General features: G+C 51.4%; 6 protein-coding genes and 1 non-coding gene across 7 annotated transcripts; 5 read left to right on the top strand and 2 right to left on the bottom strand.

Annotated features, from left to right (window-relative positions):
- Nucleotides 1-270: 270 nt before the first annotated feature.
- Nucleotides 271-3,551, bottom strand: BBK36DRAFT_1084934 (ankyrin; the record flags this gene model as incomplete). Its single annotated transcript, XM_024888949.1, has 6 exons — nt 271-585; nt 775-1,303; nt 1,388-1,927; nt 1,984-2,626; nt 2,684-3,290; nt 3,345-3,551. Coding segments are annotated over 6 exons (2,841 nt in total), but the record flags the coding sequence as incomplete, so codon positions are not given.
- Nucleotides 3,552-4,960: 1,409 nt separating this feature from the next.
- Nucleotides 4,961-5,068, top strand: BBK36DRAFT_t81. The gene has a single exon. It is a non-coding gene; the product is annotated as a tRNA-Leu (tRNA).
- Nucleotides 5,069-7,522: 2,454 nt separating this feature from the next.
- BBK36DRAFT_1158070 (carbohydrate-binding module family 1 protein) lies at nt 7,523-8,615 on the top strand (the record flags this gene model as incomplete). The annotated part of the gene is made up of 2 exons (XM_024894072.1): nt 7,523-7,709; nt 7,762-8,615. The coding sequence occupies 2 exons, from the start codon at nt 7,523-7,525 to the stop codon at nt 8,613-8,615; spliced, it is 1,041 nt and encodes a 346-aa protein (XP_024750549.1).
- An 829-nt stretch (nt 8,616-9,444) lies between these two features.
- Nucleotides 9,445-10,449, top strand: BBK36DRAFT_51600 (carbohydrate-binding module family 1 protein; the record flags this gene model as incomplete). The annotated part of the gene is made up of 2 exons (XM_024898193.1): nt 9,445-9,719; nt 9,774-10,449. 2 exons carry the CDS (start codon nt 9,445-9,447, stop codon nt 10,447-10,449), a joined length of 951 nt encoding a protein of 316 aa, XP_024750548.1.
- A 1,928-nt stretch (nt 10,450-12,377) lies between these two features.
- Nucleotides 12,378-13,430, top strand: BBK36DRAFT_1116790 (carbohydrate-binding module family 1 protein; the record flags this gene model as incomplete). The annotated part of the gene is made up of 3 exons (XM_024890277.1): nt 12,378-12,743; nt 12,822-13,001; nt 13,068-13,430. The coding sequence occupies 3 exons, from the start codon at nt 12,378-12,380 to the stop codon at nt 13,428-13,430; spliced, it is 909 nt and encodes a 302-aa protein (XP_024750547.1).
- Nucleotides 13,431-14,937: 1,507 nt separating this feature from the next.
- Nucleotides 14,938-15,542, top strand: BBK36DRAFT_3227 (hypothetical protein; the record flags this gene model as incomplete). Its single annotated transcript, XM_024898023.1, has 4 exons — nt 14,938-15,036; nt 15,093-15,136; nt 15,194-15,291; nt 15,355-15,542. 4 exons carry the CDS (start codon nt 14,938-14,940, stop codon nt 15,540-15,542), a joined length of 429 nt encoding a protein of 142 aa, XP_024750546.1.
- A 532-nt stretch (nt 15,543-16,074) lies between these two features.
- Nucleotides 16,075-24,127, bottom strand: BBK36DRAFT_1158066 (hypothetical protein; the record flags this gene model as incomplete). Its single annotated transcript, XM_024894071.1, has 6 exons — nt 16,075-16,932; nt 17,011-23,182; nt 23,245-23,578; nt 23,649-23,706; nt 23,774-23,860; nt 23,918-24,127. The coding sequence occupies 6 exons, from the start codon at nt 24,125-24,127 to the stop codon at nt 16,075-16,077; spliced, it is 7,719 nt and encodes a 2,572-aa protein (XP_024750545.1).
- Nucleotides 24,128-24,164: the final 37 nt, after the last annotated feature.

Genomic DNA, 24,164 nt, shown 5'->3' with positions numbered 1-24,164 from the left:
TTCTTCTTCAACTTCGCCTCTTTAGTTCCGATAAGCTCGAAGGTTTACGTGGTACCCAGCGATAAATATATCCTTGGATCGTATTGCCAATGCTGATCAGAACCTTCAGCTGGACATAATCACCTTCAACAAGATACCTCGATATCTGCCGTATCCACCATAAACCTGTCCAAGACTGGCTGCTTCTCAAAGGTTGTGCACAGTAATAGACACGAGGATAGCTCTGCGTAAACTCAAACTTTGGTAACGGTTGTTGACGTCTGCCCCATGCTCTATCAATAACCGACACACTTCTTTGTTGCCTCCTACTACAGCAGCAACAAGGGCAGTAACATAATTGCCGGAGTCGAGAGAGGCGTTAGCATCTGCTCCATGGCCAAGGAACAGCTGACATAGGTCTTGATCGCCGTTATATGCTGCTGCTGCAAGGGGGCTGCCATAATTCCCGCGTTCCGCATGCGCGTTGACATCTGCTCCATGTTCAAGGAGTAGTCGACACATATCACGATTTTTTTCAACTGCTGCCGCTAGAAGAAGGTTGTCAAAGCGTTCGTCATCAGTCCCGATATTTGGGTTTGCGCCGTTCTCGAGCAGGAGTCTCGCCTCCGCGATATCTCCTTGAATTACAGCTCCTTCTAAGGCATAACGAGTATGGCATAGTGAACCGCAAGGGAGGTTGGGGTCTGCTTTAGCTTTCAGCAGAATCTCAAGGCATTCTGTATTGTTGTTGCGACTGTGGCTTCTGCTGGCACACAGAGGGGAACTGTCGTTGACCGGAAGATTCGGATCTGCTCCATGATCGATGAGAAGCCTCACTATGTCGACATGTTCTTGACGCACGGCTGTGCTCAATGCACTATAGTCATTGGGATGGTCGTCAATCTGTCTGTTTGCATTGGCGCCGTGCTCAATGAGTCTCTCGCAGATTTCCAAGTGGCCATGAAATGCAGCAATTGAGAGCAAGTCTCTCTTTGCTTTATTAATGGGAAGCACATCTATGGGAGATGTCCAGTAGTCTTGCAAGAGATGATAAAAGCCAAGGATGCATATCCCAATCAGGGGGCATTCAGCGGGGAAAAACTCGTGATAACCCTCTTCGTAGCTGTAGTCCCTCTCGGTATCATTCTCTTGACCGCCGAAGAACAGCTCGACCCAACGCCGGTAGTGACGACTACTCTGAATGGGCGTCTGATCGGTTCCCAGGAATTGTTGCAGCAGATTTGAGACCGCGGCTTCACGCGATTCCAGCTTTTCGAGCGTCGAAATATGTCTGAACCATCTGAGCCCCACGTACTGTTGAAAGCTTTTGCTCTTGCAACTATTACAAGATTCTTCGTCTTGACATATTTCACATATAGTCCTATTGGGCATTATGTCGTCATAGAACCCATGGATGATACCGTAATCCTGCGCCAGTTCCCCGGTAGACAGGTAGATATCATCTAGGTAAGCCTTCGATATCATCCAGTCAACCTTTTCGTCGTCGAGAAGATATAGAAGACAGATCTTGGCAACAAACGAGTGGGATTGCTCGAGGTTCCAAAGGTGAACTTCTTCAAAGTACTCAATTACCGATGTGTGCGGGAATTTCCACTTACCAGACTCTGAGTCCTTGACAATCAAGTGGCTGCAGATGTCTAGCAAAGTGGCCTCGGTAATCATAGGATCCCAATCGAGTCTTGTCCCATCACTGGCTATAGAAAGCCGAACAGCATCAAGAATCTGGTTGGTTGTGAAGGGACTCGTGGTGCACATAACCCACTTAACGGCCCTCTCCAGGATTTCTCGGTCACCCTCTTGAATCCCTCGAAAGAGCTCGTCGTAAGTAGAGTTTAATGTCTTGGGAAGCTTTCCTAGTCGTGCTTCTAGTTGCTTTTCCTGGCGACATTTTGAGAGTTGGTCCATCTGTAAATATGTCCACCTGAACCTGGCTAAATTTTAGTAACGCCACAGATGCGTCTATTGACTAGGTAATGAACTCACATTCCCTGGCTTTTCTCACAAACAGTCTTCTCGACCTTGTCCTTGAGAACTTTAGAAATGGAGTTCCATCTCCCAGTTTTTTCGGTTTCTCCAATCCTTTGTTTGACGAAATTTGCAATATCTTGCCAATTATCGCCGGCGTTAATCTCGATTACATTGTGAGAATCAAGGTGCGCCGCGATATCTTGCTCTCGCCGGCTCGAAATGAAAAGCTTGACAGAATTCTCTGCCTGATTGACTAGCTCGGAGAGAACGTCAATAAGCTTCCACCTCTCTTCTGGATTGCATTCGTCTAACCCATCCAGAATCAGTGTCGTCCTGGGGTAAAGGTTTGCGGACACGAGCAACTGGTCTCGACATTCTTTGATACTGAGGTTAGAGCCTTGCTTCCTCTTCTCTCGGTACAGCTGTATGTATTTATTCTGCATGAGATTTGGGTAGCAAGGAACAATAGAGAGTTGCCGGACAAAACTGCGTAGAACAGAAATGGGCTCGCTGAGATCAGCCGAACCGCGTTCGCAGTAGAAGAAGGCAAATCCTTGATCATCCTCGGCATCAGGGGCGGCGGATTTTGATGCCGCATCATGAGGATTGAGAAAGTGATCAACGACACTGGATGCAAGAAAGGACTTGCCCATACCCACTGGTCAAGTCAGCTCAGGGTCATCGTGGTAATGTTCATCCTCTCAAAACTACTTACCAGTACCGTGAAGCCATAAAATGGCCGAGCTTTCAGTGCTGTCCCAATCTTGAAACTCGCAACGCTGCAGCAGCCATTGACCTGTTCCTGGGGTTCTCGCCTCAGCTTTCTTCTGATGCTGTTCTCCAAACTTGACGTTGCTGAAATAGTCAAGCGCCTTAAGCATCTCCTGGGCTTCCATTTCGTCGAAAACACGGCGCATGTCGTCAAAAATATGCGTAGTAGACTCGCGAAGACTCAGAAGAAGCTCTGTATGTCCTTTGTCGGCGGCGGTGCGACGGGCCTTTTCGCAGCACTCAGCTGCCCAGACGACATCCCTTTCGCATTGAATCAACTCAGCCATATTGGACTCAGCATGTCCTGGATCCGTAATCCATCCAAGGACCTTTCGATAATCATTCTTGAAATGCTGGGCGGCATATGCAAGCAAGTCCAACGATTTGGCATAGAGTGCAACAAGCCCAATTTCCAGAGTCTGCAGCCGTTCCAGGGGAGTGTTGTCGTCCTTGAACACGGCCTCGTATGCTTTTCCACGCCCAAGTATGCCCAGGATTCTCGCAGAAGATGCGAGGATAGCAGTCGTTTCCCCTGCACTGGTCACTGGAACCTTCTTTCGATCAGTTTCACGAAATGAGGGATTTCAAATTCGAAAGAGACTCACTTGTAAAAGAGCTTTGATGACTGACCATGCAAGGCCGGATGGATTGGGTGAGAATTTGATCACAATATCGCCAATCTTTGTAAGCCAAGTCATGGAGGCTGCCACGCAGTCTTTTGGAGAAATTTTCCTTCTCCCTATTCTTATCTGGACGGCTTCCTCGTGGTATTTCTTTTGCAGGCCCTTCACGAGCTCCAGAAGCTCTTCCACCCATACTGAATCCCCCTTGTCGTTCTCTAGTGATGAAGCCACATCTAGTAAGCCGTCGATCCACTTTCTCGTGTCAGGAGTAGCAGTCTCGTAAGCTCTTAGCCATAAGTTAGGCTTCGTATTTGTGTCTGGTCTTTTCTCATGTGTACAATGCTCATCAGCGGAGGCAAGAGAATCCGGCACCCAGGGGTAGGGGGTTGTTTGGACAGTAGGCTCCGTCGGTGAAGCGACGGTAGACATAGGAGGTAGGGCTGAGAGACTGCTTCCGAAATGTTTCGCCTCATTCAAGGCCTCTGAGGTGGGAACAACTGTGGAAGAGCTGGGTACGGCCAGAGGCCTGCTATCAGAAGATTTCGCCGCATCCAGAGAGTCTGCGGTGCGAGATGCAGGAGTTCCCTGGAGTGCAGTGTCTGTACCGTGAGCAGGCGTAGATGCAGTGGGCGTAGGCGAGGAGCCTCTATTAGATGATCCTGCAACATTCAGACTTCGTGACGACTGCCGATGGACGATGTTCTTGATCTCGGCTTTGGCACGGGACTGCAATCCCCGCCAAGAACGCGATTCTTTCGTATGACCAGGACTCATGATGCTTTATCGCGCGATACATAGGCTGAAACTTGATAGTTACTGGGCTTATATCGTTGAGGCTCGCGACATTGATGACCAGCCAACAGGTTCAGGATTGGGCTGAATGCGAGATATGCCCAACACTCAATACATGCATGCATTTCAGCCGCTGCAATGGACGCAGTTATACCAGCAATCACATGACACATTGGATCAGGCTGGAAGGCAGCCAAAGTACCTACCTGTATTCTGGCCTGAAAAGTATTTGTGTATCATGCAAGAGTTACATATATATACCTTCAGGCATCTTACCTTTTCATACTACATAAAACAGTAGATACCCAGGAAATGCAATGACGCATGTGCCTTAGATTACAACCCAACGTGGTAGTTTACTGCATATCACTACCCAGCAACGTGGGATGAGAGGAAGACGACTGTAAGAACGGCACATGAGCCGTAAGGTAGAGCCACTAAGATAGAATGGACTTTTTTGCAAGTAAAAATATCGACGTACGTTGAGATCGAAAGACGGACGCGGAGTTGTGTCATTCAAGATCAATTTGCTCGATGTTGGGGCTGAATAGCATCATGTAGGTAGTTGCAGCTGAAGACTGTAGCTACCTATGGCCTAGGTGCATTACGCAAACCTATGTATCAGCCACAGCATGAGAAAGAACTATTTTTGAGGGGCAATCAACTTACAGAGAAGCAAAAACAGTCAAATGCCTTTTTCCAGACCTGCAAGACATTCTTCACAGGGCCATCGCGTTCGGGGTATGGAGGACACTCTGCATCCGTATAGGGCTTATTTTGTCGCGAATATTCAACAAAGCCGCTAAGGCGGGTTGGTGGAGTGGTCTAACACGTGCGACTCAAGATAATATCTTGATCCTTAAACAGGATTTCGCATCTCGCAAGAGGCGTGGGTTCGAATCCCACACCCGTCAGACTTTGCTTTTTTGTCCCTTTTTCTTTTCTTCCGGAACCTGACCATCACGATATACATTACATTTTCATGGGGGTGTTTCTTTTTGATCATGGACTCGTCGCTCCCTTTGACAGAATTAAGCATCAAAGCCAGATAGATGCGTAGATCCGTTTCAGAAAGCATATCATTTCTCCGTCTATGTATATGCATCTATATCTGCCTTAGGTGCATACTGTATTGCATAGGAGCCTCAAAGAGACTCTTGTATTTCTGGTAAGTCAGTCCAACCACGCTTTGACATCCTTGTTGAAATGAAATCATCCAAATCTTATGATTGAAGATCGAATTGGCCTTCAATACTCTACGAATCAAATCACCTTTGCCATCTCAGAGGTAAGGGGCAGAAGTGTTCAGATCGTCTCCAGGGCAGGAGTAAATCGGATTTTCTGTCCAACATAACCCGCACGTGCCTTGCAGTCGAATAGTGTCTGGATCCCGTGTCTGTTTGAAAGAAAGCAGCCTGCCATAGACTCCCCAAGACATGTAACCAGTCTGGGTCAGCATCGGCTTCTCAAGCACTCGGCTCGGGGAAGTGGCTCTCGCTATATATGGTGAGCGATGAGACCTTCCAGCAAGGAAAAGAGTGAAGTGAGTGAGTCATCATAGTGAGGTGCATCATGCCCTCACTCTAGAGCTGTAATGAAATGTATCTCTTACACTGGCTGCCGCACATCTCGCGATAAATCACGCATCCTCCCAGCCTATCACTACTTGAGGCTGAGACCAATGAGTGTTCTTCTTCATCGTCGATGGTCAAACGGAACTCGTTAGAGCGACAGTCGCTCGGAGATTTTATATTACTCGCGCCAACTGGATAAATACGATATCCATACACACCGAGAATGGAATTCTTGGGCTTTGTGTGGCCCATTTCCTTCCAGTGCTATCGGCCCTATCAGAACATCATCCGCTTCCGAGATGAGAATTCTGTTGATGTATAGAAAGAGAGCGTGTAGTAAGCTTGATACGTGTAGTTACAGCAGATGACGCCTGCTCGATATCTTGTGAAGCTTTCTCCGTTACAGGATTCATCACGCCGTTGAGGACGGATCTTCCAGGATTCAGACTCCTCGCAGGGTCAGACTCGGTACTGGCGCTTGCTGGAATATATATGGCACCTCTGGAGAACTCACATATTTCTGGCGAAAATATCTGCTACGGCTTCCTCCCACCAAGTTGCAGTAACTGATCGAGCAATTTGACCCGTTGTCATGACCAGCTCGTCATATGATATGGCTTAATCTTGACCTTTCCTCTATTCATGGCCGAGACGCATATATTCTACTGTCCTTGCATGCTTGCAGTTACACAAGCCAGCGGCTGGACACGTTACCAATGACTTTACTGTGCAACCAACGACGTGCTTGACATGCTCTCCACAGAAATGGACTCTTTCACCACATATAATGTCTAGATAATAAGCTTTTACTCTATAGAACAACTCAACGTGCCGTTCTCCCTGTTATGCTCCGTACTTGGCTATCTATCCTGTTTTCACCCCTCTCAACGCAACTCTGGTTCATTAGAGAGGGCTTTTCCCATGCCATCAGCAAATCACGAACCCGAGACAACTAAGATCATACGTCGAGATATTTATGAAAGATCTGTTAAGTTATACAACTTCGAATCAGGGGTCTTCTGCTCAGAGTAAGGTAAGACTGGTCTTGAAATCTTGAAATCTGTATTCATGCTCAGATGGCCATCGCCAACCGTCTCTATTTAAGATGGCGTTTATGTACCTGGAGGAGCGGTTTTTCAAAGAGCAATATGTCAGTTATCCAAGCTCTTATAGCATCTGTCCTTCCCTCGGTTGGCTACCTTCTGTAACCATCAACTGAACTCCAAGAGTCAGGGGCATAGGCAACGGGAAATTTTAGGTGTCATCAAGTTCTGCTCTTTGGTCGCATGCCTTTCCTTTCTTGCAACGCAGGATTCCATATTCGGAGTGACACGCTTCCCTTCTTGGGGGTCACTCAACCTCGTGTTTCGAAATAGGGGTACTGACATGTATAGACACTGTATCGAGTAATCGATTTTTCGAACTGCCAAGCTCACGAAGCGGCTGGGAGAATTTGGGTGCCAAGTTTTTCTAGCCGATGCAACCTTCTCCGCAAAAAAGGATAATATATGTCGGGACAAGACCTTCCATTCTTCTACTTCCGGGATGAATTATTTAGCCGCGATGGTATAATGTCTTTTCTCCTTGATTTGACGGGTCACTCGGCACTGCAGGAGGTGACTGGAGCTATGCTTCGGCAAATCCGTTGGATGGGTCGCGGAGGCACCGAAGGCCAGCTGTGGTGCATAAATACGGACATGATCATCTAGTATAGAACATCTGTCGACGCATAATTTTGGGCGTACACAGGAATAAGGACTCACTCAGACTTACTTGTCGTACTTTTTCACAAAGATGGCTCAGAAGCTTTCCAACCTCCTTGTCACCGCACTGATGGTGGCAACTGGTGTTGTCGGCCACGGACACATCAACGACATTGTCGTCAACGGAGTGTGGTACCAAGGCTATGACCCGACAACCTTCCCCTACGAATCAAACCCGCCCGTAGTAGTGGGCTGGACAGCCGCTGATCTTGACAACGGTAAGTTCTTCGCATCTGGATCTGTAAACCTTTCTCTAACACCATTCGGCAGGCTTCGTTTCACCAGACGCATATCAGAGCCCCGACATCATCTGCCACAAGAATGCCACCAATGCCAAGGGGCACGCGTCTGTCAAGGCCGGGGACACCGTTCTCTTTCAGTGGGTGCCGGTTCCGTGGCCACACCCAGGCCCTATCGTGGACTATTTGGCCAACTGCAACGGTGACTGCGAGACCGTAGACAAGACAACGCTTGAGTTCTTCAAGATTGATGGCGTTGGTCTCATCAGCGGCGGAGACCCGGGCACCTGGGCCTCGGACGTGCTGATCTCCAACAACAACACCTGGGTTGTCAAGATCCCCGACAATCTTGCGTCGGGCAACTACGTGCTCCGCCACGAGATCATCGCCTTACACAGCGCCGGGCAAGCAAACGGTGCTCAGAACTACCCTCAGTGCTTCAACCTCGCCGTCACAGGCACTGGAGACCTGCAGCCCAGCGGCGTCCTAGGAACCGACCTTTACCAGGCGACGGATCCCGGTGTCCTCATCAACATCTACACCAGCCCACTTTCGTACATTATTCCTGGACCTACAGTGGTATCAGGCCTCCCTACGAGTGTCGCCCAGGGTAGCTCCGCCGCCACGGCCACCGCCAGCGCGACGCTTCCTGGCGGTAGCAGCCCCGGAGGGCCGACCAGCAGAACTACAACCTCGGCGAGGTCGACGTCCCAGGTCACAAGCAGACCCAGCTCTACGCCTCCTGCCACCACGTCGGCACCTGCTGGCGGCCCAACCCAGACTTTGTACGGCCAGTGTGGCGGTTCAGGGTACGCAGGCCCGACTCGATGCGCGCCGCCGGCCACTTGCTCTACCTTGAACCCCTACTACGCCCAATGCCTTTAAGTGATGGGCATCACGGCGGTACGGAGGACGTCCAGGCGGGTCTTTGGAGCTTTGATATACACACGGGGCCAGTGATCCAAGGCCTTTGGGTAGTTATTCAGCCGAAGGAGGAATAGCCTTTTACATGTACTTTGCTGAATATTGGGCTCTTGGACTCACTAAATGAAGTCAACAGTTATTGTGATAGTACCAAGAGCAGATTGTTAGATTATCGAGAAAATCCGGTGATCGTCGACAGGGTTAATAGCCTATCACACTCCTTTGTTCAGTTTAGATAATCAGTTGTTCATATAGCAATGAAATTGTATTTACTATTCTACTCTGCGAGGCGTTTGATACTGTTAAACTGATCAGTCTACGTAACCTATTCGCAAATATAAACCAGACGAGCCCCAAGCCAAGGTCTGTTCCTAGGAGATCCGTTACGATAGTGTCTCTAAACTCGCCGCGTATCGCATACCAGCCACATTAGGCAGGAAAATTTTGCCTTTTTCCCTGCACTTCAGCCGCAGGATCGAGACGTTTCAGAAACGTAGATATCCGCGCAGCCGTTACAGTCCATTAAGCGATTAACCGTGACGGTTCAAATACTCGGGCGCACGCTCAAGTGCCGGTTAAGCCGATAGAGTGCTACTCTGATGAAGACGCAATTTAGCAAGTCCGGAACAAATCACCAACACCAGGTACAGCAGAAAGGCCTTTGCAGTATATATAGACCTGGCCATATGAATGCTCTGTAAACGCCCTATCCAAGAACCCAGACCCAATTCACTTCCCAGTAGTCGAATCCACATCATCTTCGGTCCTCAGCTGAACAATTTGCGCCAACATGGTCCGCCGGACTGCTCTTCTGGCCCTTGCGGCCCTCTCATCCCTCTCTGCCGCCCAAATCTCAGATGATTTCGAGGAAGGCTGGGACCAGAGTGTATGGCCCATCACGGCACCGGACTGCAACCAGGGCGGAACCGTCAGCCTCGACACCACAGTAGCCCACAGCGGCAGCAATTCGATGAAGGTCGTTGGTGGCCCCAATGGCTATTGCGGACACATCTTCTTTGGCACTACTCAGGTGCCGACTGGAGATGTATATGTCAGAGCTTGGATGTAAGTAGTCTCGTCAAGGGTTTCCGCATACGTGTAGTAAATTGTTATCTGTAGTCAGCTTCAAACTGCTCTCGGCAGCAACCACGTCACATTCATCATCATGCCGGACAACGCCCAAGACGGGAAACACCTTCGAATCGGCGGTCAAAGCCAAGTCCTCGACTACAACCGCGAATCCGACGATGCTACCCTTCCGGACCTGTCTCCAAACGGCATTGCCTCTACGGTGACTCTGCCTACTGGCTCGTTCCAGTGCTTCGAGTACCACTTGGGCACTGACGGAACGATCGAGACGTGGCTGAACGGCGACCTCATCCCGGGCATGACCGTAGGGCCGGGCGTCGACAACCCGAATGACGCCGGCTGGACGAGGGCAAGCTACATCCCGGACATCACCGGTGTCAACTTTGGCTGGGAGGCCTACAGCGGAGACGTCAACACCGTTTGGTTCGACGACATTTCGATTCAATCGACCCGCGTGGGATGCGGCGCCAGCACACCCGGCGGCCCCGGAAGCACGACCACTGCGCGTAGCAGCACCTCGGGGCCAACGACCACTTCGAAGCCAAGCACTACCATTCCGCCACCGACTTCAAGGACAACGACGGCCACGGGTCCTACTCAGTCGCACTATGGCCAGTGCGGAGGAATCGGGTACAGCGGCCCTACGGTCTGCGCGAGCGGCACGACTTGCCAGGTCCTTAACCCGTACTACTCTCAGTGCTTATAAGGTGAAGGAGTATGAGATGAGGAAAGGTTTAGAGTGGGAGCATGCTTGCTTAGGTAGATAGAAGTCAACAGCCGATTAATACTATAAATGACGCCTTCTCGGCCTGTGCGCTTCAAAAACCCCTGGGGAAGTGCCCTCTTAGATTCCTTGTCGAACTATTGTCGGCACATCTGATGTAGCCTCCACCATTGTCGCTTTGGGGGGATCATAACCCATCCGTAGGCCCTTTCAAACAAACGGGCATCATTCCTTGCGATAGGAAGTCACATGCGAGTTGTGTAAGCCATAGTATTTCCAGACGTCCTGGACTTTGCTGCTGATGTAGAAAATATCCCCTACAGTCTATACTACACCTGCACTTGACTTTCTTACTGGTGTAGAACGTAATCTTCTGGAAGCTGTACTACATCCCATCTTCACTTTCTTGATTCAAGTGAAGAAGAGAGCTGCAAAGTCGCTGGGCTTATTCTCGGGGCTTACATGCCTGGACTGAGCTCACATCTGTCTACTTGAGAAATGATAATGAACGCTGATTTTTTACGGCAGTTTCAGTAATGAGTAGAGGGCTATTCCACTACCAGATCATCAAGGTGCTGGGGCTCCCTCTGTTGAAATGACGGTTTTCGTTTGCTCGTTCGTTCGGGTGTTTATTATCAACGTGCCGATGGTTCTCTGCAGTCTGGGGTTAGTTTTGCAGGGTAACCTTCCAGTGTCCACAGAACGAAGAGATAATGTCTGATTTCTCGAGTCAACTTCTGCCATATGAGAATTGACCCCAGATTTCCGATTCAACCCTGACAAGAAAAACCGCCAAGCTTACATCTCTCACGGCAACGATGTTGCATGTGAAAAGGCATTGTTGTGGGGTGCAGCCCTCTTGCATCTGCTGTCAATGGCACGGCAAGAATATTGCCTAAAATTCCCAGACGCAGGTCGGTTCAATGGCATTACCAGAACAGGTCAACCTCCACGCTTCCATTGCCGGATCATCCACATCCACTTGACGGGGACCATCGGGCGGTCGGACTTGACTCTGCAGATCTGGGGTGCGTCTGGCCGAAGAGTGTAAATTAGCCTACATGTAATATTCACATATACTGAGAATGAATACGGGGTGCAGTGCCTCTATGCTACTTTACCCATGGGAGCATCCGCTGCCAATGTGCGGTTAAAACTGTCTTTCAGCCACCCTCTCTTCGGTTAATGTGAGACGTGCATAACGTGGCCTGCAGCACGGAAGAGATGATAATATTGGATGCAGATGTCAACAGAACAAGCCAGAATGTTGGGTTCAGCTCACCAATATTTGCAAAGCTAGTTGAAAACTTCTATATTCGTTGAACAACCATTTGGCAAAAGCATACTGTGCCTGTCTTATTGACAAATATACACTTGTTTCAAAAGTGATGCTGCTGTAGCCAGACGCAGGATTTAGCGTACTGGAAGGTGTTCCGGGCAATGTCCCTGTAGGCATATCAATGAGCTCAAAACACATCTTTCGTCTTGTTCCGCTCTATATGACGACGCGATGACTGTGAGAGCATTTGAACGCAAATCGCTTCTAATGGCAAATAGAATGCTTTAGAGATAAATGTCCAATCGGGAAACATCGCTGTCCTGAAAGCTGATTTAGCCTATTTCTACTTCTTACAGCTCAGAGTATTGATCAATGTCCGGAGGAAAGGAATATAACTGTAACTAGAATGAATTGGGGCTCTAGTATGGAGTGAGTTGACAGTTGAGAGGCAAAATCTGGGGTCATGTGAAGAGATCAGTTATTGAAACCTATGGATAGCCTTGAAGCTTGACGAGAACACTTCATATCGATATAAAAGTCCTGTGCTCCCCGAACGTCATTCGTCTCTAGAATAACCAACATCTCTCATCGTTGGCTTCCAGAACCAATCTCACTGGTGCAAGAAGCAAAAATGCCTTCAATCAAAGATACCCTTACTCTTTTGCTGAGCCAAGCCCTCCTTGCCGCTGGCAGCCCGGTAGATGGGGAGACCGTTGTGAAGCGACAATGCCCAGGAATCCACGTCTTCGGTGCCCGTGAAACGACAGTAGGTCCGGGCTATGGCTCCTCCATTACTGTTGTAAACTTGGTCATCCAAGCCCATCCGGGAACCACATCCGAGGCAATCGTCTATCCGGCTTGCGGTGGTCAGGCTTCTTGTGGCGGCATCAGCTATGCCAATTCCGTTGTGAACGGTACCAACGCTGCGGCTACTGCGATCAACAACTTTCACAACTCCTGCCCAGACACTCAGCTGGTGCTGGTTGGATACTCACAGGTTTGTGCCACTCCCGACACCCCCTTCTGTCTCCTTTTCTGTTGGTTGCACCGGAAACTGAACAATACCTTTACATAGGGTGCCCAAATATTTGATAATGCCCTCTGTGGAGGAGGTGACCCTGGTGAAGGAATCACAAACACTGCTGTTCCCCTAACTGCGGGAGCAGTTACCGCTGTGAAAGCCGCAATCCTCATGGGAGACCCTCGAAACATTCATGGACTGCCATATAACGTCGGAACCTGTACTACCCAGGGTGTAAGTCTTCGCCGTATTATGAAGTTGTTCGTCATGACTATTCTCTGACACTGCCATTCTATAAAGTTCGACGCCCGCCCAGCTGGCTTCGTCTGCCCCAGCGCGTCCAAGATCAAGTCATACTGCGATTCCGCAGACCCGTATTGCTGCACTGGAAACGACCCCAACGTCCACCAAGGTTATGGCCAGGAGTACGGCCAGCAAGCCCTTGCTTTCATCAACAGCCAGCTCTCCTCGGGCGGTTCTCCGCCCCCGCCCGGCGGCCCGAGCAGCACCGTGGGGCCGACCAGCACGAGGACTGGAAGCTCTCCTGGCCCGACGCAGACTCACTGGGGCCAGTGCGGCGGAATTGGGTACTCGGGGCCCACGCAATGTGAGGCCGGCACGACTTGCCAGGTCCTGAACCAGTACTACTCTCAGTGCTTGTAAAGAGCTTGAGTGCAGATGGTGGCGCAGAGGGCATGATGTGTTTGCGCAGTTTCCTATGGCTGGGACTATCTATGTTGAATATATTCTTGATGCTAAAAAAATTGCATGTTTGTTACGAGGGATCGAAATTGTAGGCTAGGGAGATATAGAGGGTTGTGTGGTGACTGCTCTTTTGCATCCTGGTTCTGAATAGGTTGACCAGCCTGATCTGTGTTGATTTGTCCTATACTTTCTCGAACTGTGTCGACTTGCGCTGACTTGCGTCGACTTGTCTCAAGGTACTCGAGTTCAATGAGTACGGGTGGTGCGATGCGTCCAATTTACGCACCTTGCACGTATGAGTACCGACTTTGCAGTCAGCTTGAATTTATCTGGTGTGATGACTGCTTGTAAAAGCTCAAATAATAACACCACTGGGCTTATTCCTTGCAGTAGCCGATGGATACTGTATGTCAATTTCAGGGGGGCAAAGCCGGTTTTTTGAGTTGGTGGCATTTTCGGGAATCTATTTTCATATCCCGAAAAAGAGAGGTTATTTGCCGTAATACTTGAGGCTTGTAGGGAACTCTCACTATAGAGAGATGTATCTGATGCTCTCGGCTCTTCTTTAGGCTTGGTTCTGTCAGCGAATCATGTCCAAAGATTCCATACTTTTGTATCGCTTCTAGCTTCTAGGCTCCTTTGCCATGGGCCTAGCTGGATGACCACTATGGAGTACTCCGTAGTTGTGCTTTTAGATGCCATTAGCGCCCAGATATAATTGGAGTTGTGGAAGGCCTTCGATTTGGCACGGTCGACTTGAACACAAAGAAAATCTGCCGTATACATAACACTTCAAAGAGGCAGTTCTATTACTTCAACCATTGGGAACCTATCGAAGTTGCATGATATACTGCTTCAGCCATATTACCACTTTTCAAAGTCTCCAGCGGAGTTCCCGGAGAGTACGGTGATTCCAAGCCTATAGGCTCAAGGTGGAGCAGCCCTAATATATCGATCTTCTGGCACCCTGAACCCCTGTCGAGCGGCTTCAATTGGATCCTATCTTGCCTATGTACTCCTCCAACTTCCATCATGGTTCTATTTTTGCTTTGGCTTCTGACGTAAGACGAACTACAACGTAGCAGAGTCTCCATCATTCAATTGTTCGTCGGCACCCCTGCGTTTGGACGCTTCGCCGGCCACGCTGCCATCGATTTACACCGCCTCTACTGTAGGCAGTGCAGCTGGGCGCCACAATAACATCGCGATCCCCTGTGTTAGACAAGGTATCGACCCAATAGAAGCTTCACAGCTGCTTTCTTTAGCTAGTGATACCTTGGCAGTAGCCCGATAGTAGTATGTAAGATTCGTAGTGAGGCGAATGACTTGCTTGTCCGTTCATTCATACACTATATAACTTTGCTCTCAGCTGCTGCTTTCATCAGTTGCTTCTTGTAACAACTCGTCGCAAGTCTTACATACCTTCTGATTTCATAACCCAGCAGCAGCCACTCAATCCGCAACCATGGTCGGTTTCAAGAACGCCGTCTTGCTCTCCATTGCTGCCCTTGCTCAGATCGGCAGCGGCTCGCCCACGGGCCAGTCTGAGCCTCCCATCCCAGAGGTTCGTAGCGTAGTATTACAATATCTACCCCAGCTCAATCACTAACTATGCCGCAGATCGCTCGTCGTGCGCCCAACACTATCTGGATCTGGGCTGGCCCGTGAGTACATTCCTCTTTGAGAAGGGCTGTTGAAAACTTTACTGACTTGTGTAAAAGTAACTACACCGGCCCAAGCCAGAGCATCACCTACAACACGGTAAACGAGTGCCACGCCATCAGCTGGGAGACGCTCGGATCCATCTGGCTGCCTGACAGTAAGCTCACCCATCGGAATGTTGCCCACGGTCGATGTTTATAGCTGACATATTGCACCAAAGACGTTGTTTGCACATTCACCGTCAAGCCTGGTGACTGCCAGGATGATACTGGCAACTTCCGTTCACAGACCATCTTCCCCTCGGGCCTTGCGGACATTCGTCAGTGGTACGAGTCGAGAAAGCCCGACATCTCGGCTTACTGGTTCAACAATGCAAGGTCCATCCAGTGCGGAGGTGCCAACTTCTAAATGTTTCAGGGGCCTGGGAGCCCTTTCGTCCAAGTCCAGAACGACGATGTAAAGTCTACCTGATATCTCCTAGCCTAAAGAATAATGATAATATAAGTAGAACGAGTTATGCTCCAACGACCCTCCTGACTCTGAGTAATGTGTAGTCCATATCAGGTGCTTGCCTGATTCGATCATTTGGTGGTGTCTGGTCCTTTCCTGAAAGGCTGGAGAGAGCCGTGCCACAAACACAGACCGGAAGAGTTCCTCGGGAACAAGTCAGTGTCAAGGTTCGAGACTGGAACTCATATACGCCCTAGTTTGTCAAAAGAGTAGGCGTCAATTACCACCATGTGGCTAGATTGCTGCTGCATAGATGGCTGTCTGCATGTAATGACTTATTCACACATGATTTGGCTCAATGGACGTCTAAAGGCATTCACTATCTATTCTATATAGACTCATTCTCAACACTTGAACTACCTGTATATAAGATGACTCTCACTTCTATCATATGATGCTCGTCTATACTGTAAGCCGTACAACCAGCCCATTACGCCTTTGCAAACTTGGCAAACGTGCTGCGGTCGACTACATCAGCCACCAGCTGCGCCAGGCTCGGGCTCTGCATGATATTGAAAATGGACAGCTCTGCGCCTGCCTGGCTGAAGAGCATGTTGCGCACCTCGACTGCCACCAAAGAGTCGATGCCCTGCTGCGACGGCGAGTCATTGAGGTCTACCTCTTCGACAGAAACGAGAAACATGTCAGCCAACATGGCCGCCACGGCAGATCCGACGACAGCGATCGCCTCATCACGCGACGAGGCAGACGCAATCTTGGCAGAAAGAGAGTCTCCTCCACTGCCCGCCTTGTCATCCTCGCCATCCTGTTCATCAGAAGCAGCAGATTGGCGGTACTTGAGCGCCAGGAGACGCATGTCTCGTCCCAGGTCGCCGTCAACGTCCCAGTGCGGTCCAGGACCGGAGTTAATACCGCCGAGAATAAACTGCGGATCGTAGGGCGACACGATAGCCAACTCGAGGGAAGCGAGAACCTGCTCTTCGTTGATGACCCTGCGTCCGGCTTTGATGAGGGACTTGCGCATCGCCTCGGCTGCGCTCGCCTCGGCAACGTAGCCGACGCCGTCGACGAGCGAGAGGTCGATGGACACGGCGGGCAGGCCCTGTTGCTTGACGCGCCAGTGAGCCAGGGCGTCTTCGTAGGCACCGGCGGCGGAGTAGGCGGCTTGGCTGGCGTAGCCTAGGATGCCGTTGATGGAGGAGAAGAGAACGAAGAAGTCGAGGTCGCCGGGCAAGTTGAACTGGTTGTGAAGGTTCCAGGCGCCCGAGACCTTGCTTTGGATTGTGTACTTGTAGTCATCAAGTGTCATGTTTTCGACGAACGAGTCCTATCAAACGGGCATGGCTGTTAGAGAGGGCCGTAAAATATCGTAACAGTAACAAGGGGTTAAGTTGAAGATACTCACATGAAGAACAAAGGCAGCATGAACCACTCCCCTGATTGGAGGGAGACCCTCATGCGCACAGGTATCCATGGCCCGTGCCAAATCGTCCTCCCTGGCAACGTCGCAACTCACCGGCAAGACGCGATGACATCCTGCTTCGCGGAGCTCCTCTGCGAGCATCTTCATCTTAGGGCTCTGGCCAGCACTTCGAGACAGCAAAACGAGGCTCTTGGCTCCACGAGATACCATCCATTGAGCCACAGCCTGTCCCAGGCCGCCATTGCCGCCTACGATCAAGTATGATGCTTCTGCAGAGAGCTTTGCGGCTGTTGGGATACGAGGTAGAACAAATACCATGTCGCCCTGCTCAACCGTCAAGACTCTCTTGCCTGTGTCGTCTTCCGCCTGCAGAAGTCGAGAAACTTGCGCAATGTCACGAATGCTGTGCTCGATAATGGGAGAGACAGGTGAAAGAGCTTCGAGCTCGAGAAGACGCGCGACTTCTTCCAGACAGCGGTGCACATCACTGTCCCGATATTGCAACAAGCTTGGGACGTCAACTGCTGAAAATGACACGCCGCGGGTGAACGGCAGCATCTCGAGGTTGCTGTTTGCCAGCGAGTCTTTCTTGCCGACTTCGATGAAGTGGCCCAGGGGCGCTACAAGGTTGAAGCTCGGTTGCAGTAGAGGGCCTGTCAGCGAATTGAGAACGACGTCGACACCTCGCCCGTTAGTGGCAGCCGTGATGGCTACTCCGAATGAAGGGCTGTTGCTGTCAAAGATGTGATGAGAAGGTATGCCGTGTTCTTTGACAAGGAGATCTCGCTGTTCGGGGGTGGCGACTGTCGTGAATACTGTGGCGCCGATATGCTTTGCGACCATGATGGCTGCCTGTCCTATACTTCCGGCACCAGCGTGAATAAGAATGGTCTGAGTACTCTCGAGTTTTGCTGTCTTGACGAGAGAAAAGTAGGCAACGAGAAATGCAGCGGGAAGGGATGCTGCCTCCTGGAAGCTCAAGCGAGTCGGCATGTGGACGACAGACGTCCAGTCAACGATGGCCCGGCTCGGGAACGATGACTGCTGCAAGAGGCAGATGACCCGGTCGCCAATGGAGAATCCGTGCTTGGACGCTTCGCTTCCGACCCTGGTGATTATGCCGGAACACTCGTGGCCTGTGATGGTTCTGTCTGTAGGGTGCAACTCAGCACCATAAGCTCTCGGCATCACCTCTACCAAACGTGGTGGGAGCGAGTCCTTGTAGATGGCCGCGCTCCGATCGTCACCGAAGACAAGGAGCTCTGATCGAAAGGACAGTGGACGATGTTGCTGATAAAAGGGCTCCACGGTTGTGATTCCCTGTGTATCCTCCTCGAATTCTAGGGTACTCGGTGTAAGCGCATCGTCCTTGGCCACATCATGGTAAACTCTAGGGATGAGGATAACGCTGTCTCTTTCGGCATATTCGAGTTCTGCGGGCCCTTTCTCTGGTACGGAGCCGTGTCCGGGCAGCTGCTGACCGAAGGCGGTTTGCAGCACTTGTGCGATGGCTTCATGTCCAGACTCATTCCATAGCGGACCTTTGGGATCCAAATCCAAAGTCAAAAACTTACGACCAACGTATTCGTTGCGGAGAGTTCGCACAAATCCAGTTGCAAGGCTGACTTCAGGGCGTTCGCAGTCGACAGCACCACCGCGAGTCACCCAGATGAGCCCCTTGCACCCCGTGCTCATGGCCTTTATGCCCTTCAGTGACGCTGCGTCAAGGTTGTGCAGAATAGGTTCATTCATCTCTCCAATAAAGATGCAAATTTTATCAGCATACCAGGCTGCCGTAGCTGCGGTTGACTCAATGCTTTGTACGCTTGGGATCGCCTTGCCTTCTGCACCCGCCACATCCGTGAAAGAGGAGGCAATGGAGTTCTGTAGACTCTTGAGCCATTCAGACGGAGGATTGCCGGCTTTTTCACTTGTAACAATCACGACCTTGGCAACATCTATGCCACTCTGGCCTGCTGGCTGCTGTGACAGCGTCGACATGATGGTGGCCGACACGAATCTGTCGACATTGTCTGAGTCGTGTAGCTCAACATCAATGCCGGTGAATCCAGATTCCTGTAGAGAGCGGTCCCAGAGTGAGACGCTGAGCAATGGACTTGACTCAACATTTTGTTCAGAGTGTCGTTGACCAGACCACCAGCTGGGAAATAGCCCCTTGACGAACTGTAAGTCAATACTCGGCCTGACATTCTCTGTCAGTAACAAAGTTCCTCCCGGTTTGACGAGGCTTTTGATGTTGCCCAGGGTACTAGAGATAGCTGTGGTCGTAGTTGAAATGGCGTGAGAAGCAATCACAACATCGTAGGATCCGACGGTGAAGCCCTGGTCAGCTGGGTCACGCTCGATATCGAGCACATCAAAAGCCAAGATGTCAGCCCAGGAGGCAAAACTCTCACGTGCTGCATCAAAACCGCGATCTGAAATATCCGTGTAATGGTACAAAGAGGCGTGAGGGCCGCCCGACGCGGCAGTGCCCAAGACCCCGAGGGCAGAGCCGGTGACGCCGCCGGTGCTTGCGCCAATCTCGAGGATGCGTGCCCGAGGATTCTTGTGGACCAGATGGTGGAGCAGACCGGAGAGCTGCGAGCTCGTCCGCTTTGCCCTGGGCGTCTCGTTGTAGAACTTGGAGACCAGATTCTTGTCTTGTTCCATGACCTCGGTCGGTGTCAACTCTCCCCGTAGGATGGACACTAGTTGACTACCTACGAGACGTATCATCTCGCCATCCGCCCGTGACTTGGCTATCCGGTCAATCTCACTCTCATCCATGGCAGCAGAAGCGGCCTGTTGGACGACTGCCTTCATCCACGCGTAGTACTTTGAGTAATGAGATTCCTTGAGGGAGACGTCGTTATCGGATAGGCTGGCGAGTGCCTTCTGCATAAAATAAATGCACAGACTCGAGATCTCTGCTGCCTCAGCTTCAGCTGGGTCGACATGGCGAGAGAGTTCCTTCTTCACCAAAGACACTGTGGCTGGGAGCTTGATGGAGATATCGGGACGCCAATGAATGCTGCTACACAACTGGTTCTCCCAAGGCTCTGCATGTTGGAGAGACACGCTGCGCCCCAGAGACTGGTACGAAAAACCCTTCATCTCCAGCAGCACGGCGTTGTCGTCGAGCCCATCATTTGCGACAATTACATCGGCCTCCATTCCGTGCTTGTCGTCGCGGATGATGTGAGAGTGCGCCTTGAAGACATGCTCAGGGGCGTGACTTATCCTGCTTGATACCCAAAAGCTCTTGACCGACCTCGGCACTTTGGCGGCAGTCTCGCGGCTGGCAGCTCCTGGGACGGCTGAATAAGGCGACGTGATGAACGAGTCGAGAGTGACAGGATGCAGAACATGCTCGCGGGGAAGATCGTTTGGTACTGATGTGTCTGGCACAGCCGTGAGAACCACGCTGCGTCTGTCTGAGCCCGATTGTACAATATGTCTCATGTTTTGGAACATCGGGCCGTGGCCGATACCGAGGGCTTTGAGGTTGGCGAATAGTTCAGCGGGAGGGATCTGTCTCTTATACCCTTTGATGCTGAAGTCGCCAACTTTTGCCTCAGAGGCTTGCGCGGATGCTTCAAACTCAATCGAGATGAGACCCTTGGCGTGCTGAGTCCATCGGTTGTCCCCTGTAACAGACCAGACCTCGAAGTGCTTCCAACCCTGCAGTGCAACATCTCTATCACTCACGGGACGTAGACTCGTCTGGATCTCGACACCGTCCGAGGTATCCGGTATCATCAGGGCTTGTAAAAAGTCGACGTCGCGTAGTCGGTATCCTGATACCTCCTTGGGGCTTGCCTTGGTATTGCTCAAGATCTGAAGCTGCTTGGTCGCCTCAATAGCCAAACAGATGTAGCCCGCGGCAGGATAGACCACATTTGACTGGATAGCATGATCTCGAGTCCAAGGTGATTCGGATATCCGGAGCGTGTGCCGCCACGTCGGGCTTTCCAGATTTGTCCCCTCAACAAGCGAGCCCAGGAGGTGATGGGGAGGCAAAGATCGTTCCCGAAGCGCCTTGTTGAATCTGGGCTCGACCCAGTGCTTGATTTGATGGTTCCAGGGGTATGAAGGAAGCCCGGTAAGGACCTTGACTCGGGGGCCTCTGCCACGGGGAAAGTTGACGGCGTCCAAATCAACTGGATAGCCTTGCTGCAGTAGGTTAGCTGCAAGGGCTTGCATTGTGTCCCTTGCATCTGTTTTGCGGACGAGGCAGCCGTAGTATGGAATCTGCAGCCCCTTGAACGCAGGCAAGCCAAGAATTTGCTGAATGGGTCCGCCCAGAGCTGTGTGAGGGCCAACCTCGACGACGACATCGATGTTGGAAGTAGCACTCTTCGGCTCGCCGAGCAGCATGTCGGTGAAGGCGTCCACAAACTGGACGGGCTGTACCAAGCTCTTTACCCAGTGCTCTGGGCGTGCTACTTCCTCGATATTGACCACCCGGCCACCAGTGACGGGCGATGAGTACGCAATCGGTGAATCATTGCGGCTGCTTTTTCTTTTGATGCTGTCGAGGGCCTCGACATAGACGTTTGCAATTGCCGTCATGTGATGCGAGTGCCAGGCTGTCTCTACCTTGAGCAGACGAGCGAAGACGCCATCGGCATTGGCCAGTTCCTCCAGTTCCTTTACGGCACTGAAGTCTCCGGACACTGTTGTGCTAGAGGGACTGTTGACGCAGGCGACCATGGCTTTACCACTGGTCGTCAGCCTGCTCAGATACGCCTCCGTCTCTTCTCGGCCAAGTCCAATGGCGACCATGCCGCCTTTCACTGGGCCTCGAAGGCTCGTATCCGCAGCCAGTACAGCACGGTGGTACGCATATGCCATGGCATCCTTGTAGCTGAGTGCTCCGACTGTGTAGGCTGCAGCAATCTCTCCGCTCGAGTGACTCGTGACAGCGGCAGGAACAACACCCCAAGACTCCAAGAGACGGACGAGCGAGATCTGTACAGCAACACAAATCGGAGTGCTGAGGCCAGACTCGTTGATTCGGGATGAAGCAGCATCACGCGAGAGCTCTTCCACGAGGGACCAATCCGCCCCAAACTGCCTGATGTACGCATCGGCCTCGTCGAGGGAGGCCTTGTACACAGGGTAGGCATCGCAGAGCTCCCTCCCCATTGCCCACCACTGAGCACCCTGCCCGGTAAACACCATACCGATTCTGGGTTGACGTGAGCTGCGGTAGGGCTTGAACTTGGGTGACTGGAGACTGCTCACAACAGCCTCAATACCCTCTGTGACAGGAATGGGGTGCGCAGCTACCCAGGGGAACCGCGTACGGCGCTGCCCTAGGGTATACGCAAGGCTGTCGAGCAGCCTTGCTGGTTCATCCTCGGCCGATGCGACCCGTTGGAGGTAGTCGGCGAGGTTGGAAATCATATTCCTGCATGCCTGCTCGTCTTTGCCACTCAGGATGAGAACTCTGGAGTCAGTGCCGTCTGCTTCCGTCTGAGGCGTATCCTCCTGGCTGTGTCGCAAAAGAGATGGAGTCCATGATGCCCCGTCTTCGATGATGATGTGCGCGTTGGCGCCTCCGTAACCAAAGTTGTTGATGGAGGCACGGCGAGTGCTCGCAGCCGGCCATTCCTGCAGCTGTCTTACCAGCTTAAGATGCCAGTCGTCCAAGGAGAGTTTCGGGTTGGGCTTTTCGAAATTGATCGATGCTGGAATCACCCCCTTTTCCAGGGCCAGGGCCGTCTTGATGATGCTCGCCAAGCCGCTGGCCGCTTCAGTATGGCCGATGTTTGTCTTGATAGATCCAATGAGGAGAGGGTCTCGGTTGGAGGAGAAGACAGTCGCAATGGCGCGTGCCTCGACGGTATCTCCAGCCTGTGTGCCAGTGCCGTGCGCCTCAAAGTACTGAGTGTCCCGAGGGTCGAGTCCAGCTCTGTCGTAACACTGGCGGATCAGGTCAATCTGGGCTTCCAGACTGGGTGTCGTAATGGTCTCTGTTTTGCCGTCTTGGTTAAGGGCAGAGGATCTGATGACAGCACGGATCGGATCGCCAGCAGCGAGTGCGTCTGACAAGCGCTTCAATACAATCGTTGCCACGCCCTCGCCACGGCCGTAGCCGCTGGCACGCGAATCAAATGCGTAAGACTTTCCATCTGCAGAAAGAAAACTATCGTGTGGATCGTATTAGCCTTGGGTCATCCGATAGATGCATGTATATATATCACTCACCCCGCAGACCCCAGAGCCTTGAACATGTCCGGGTTCAGAGTGAGGTTGGCACCCCCAACAATGGACATGTCGGCTTCGCCTGTTCTCAGACTTTGGATCCCTTGATGTGTGGCCACCATTCCGGAAGAGCAGGCGGTTTCTATCGTCATGCTCGCGCCGCGGAGATCGAAGAAGTGAGAGATGCGGTTGCTCATCATGGGCACGCCAGTACCTGTGGCCATGAGCCTTGGCAGGTTATCGGCGTCGCGCAGCAGTGCATCTCTGTAGTCATGTACAAAGACACCGGTGAATACGGAGGTGTTGGAACCCGCTATTTGTGCAAGGGAAATACCGGCTATACGACGATGGAAGTCCAGTTAGTTCATATACATGTGAAGGATAGGAGTGTCTGGAGGGCCTCTTACCGTTTTCCAAGGCTTCATAGGCAGATTCTAACTGTAGCCGATATTGAGGATCCAAGGACTAACGAATGATGTTAACAGGAGGCAATCGACATGCATAGGGGTGTAGCTGGGTGTAGAGTGCTCACCGAGGCAGTCTCGCTAGAGTAGCTGAAGAATGCTGCATCAAACAAGCCAACATCTTCTTGCAGAAAGTGTGCGCCTTTGACGTGTGTCTATGCCATGTTGAGTCAAACGTATTCTTTGATTCAGCTCTTACAGTGCCGGCTTACCGTGTTCAGTCTCTCGTTGTTCGGATGGTAGACTCCTTCCGATCTGAATCTTGAGGCCGGGAACTCTGTCCACCCGCTTCTCCCCTCGGCCAGCATCTGCCACAGCTTGTCCGTATTCGTTGCATCTCCAGAAAACTTGGAGCTCATGCCAATGATGGCAATGGGCTCACTCGCACAGCGAGATTTGCTGTCGGGACCGAGGCTTCCCATCTTCCGTCGTTGAGGGTGGTCGATAAAGAAGGTTGAA

This window comes from Trichoderma citrinoviride, assembly GCF_003025115.1.
Source record: "Trichoderma citrinoviride strain TUCIM 6016 unplaced genomic scaffold BBK36scaffold_5, whole genome shotgun sequence".
Lineage (NCBI taxonomy): Eukaryota > Fungi > Ascomycota > Sordariomycetes > Hypocreales > Hypocreaceae > Trichoderma > Trichoderma citrinoviride.
Note: the sequence above shows the minus strand (reverse complement) of the source record. Positions and strands in the feature narration are given on the sequence as shown.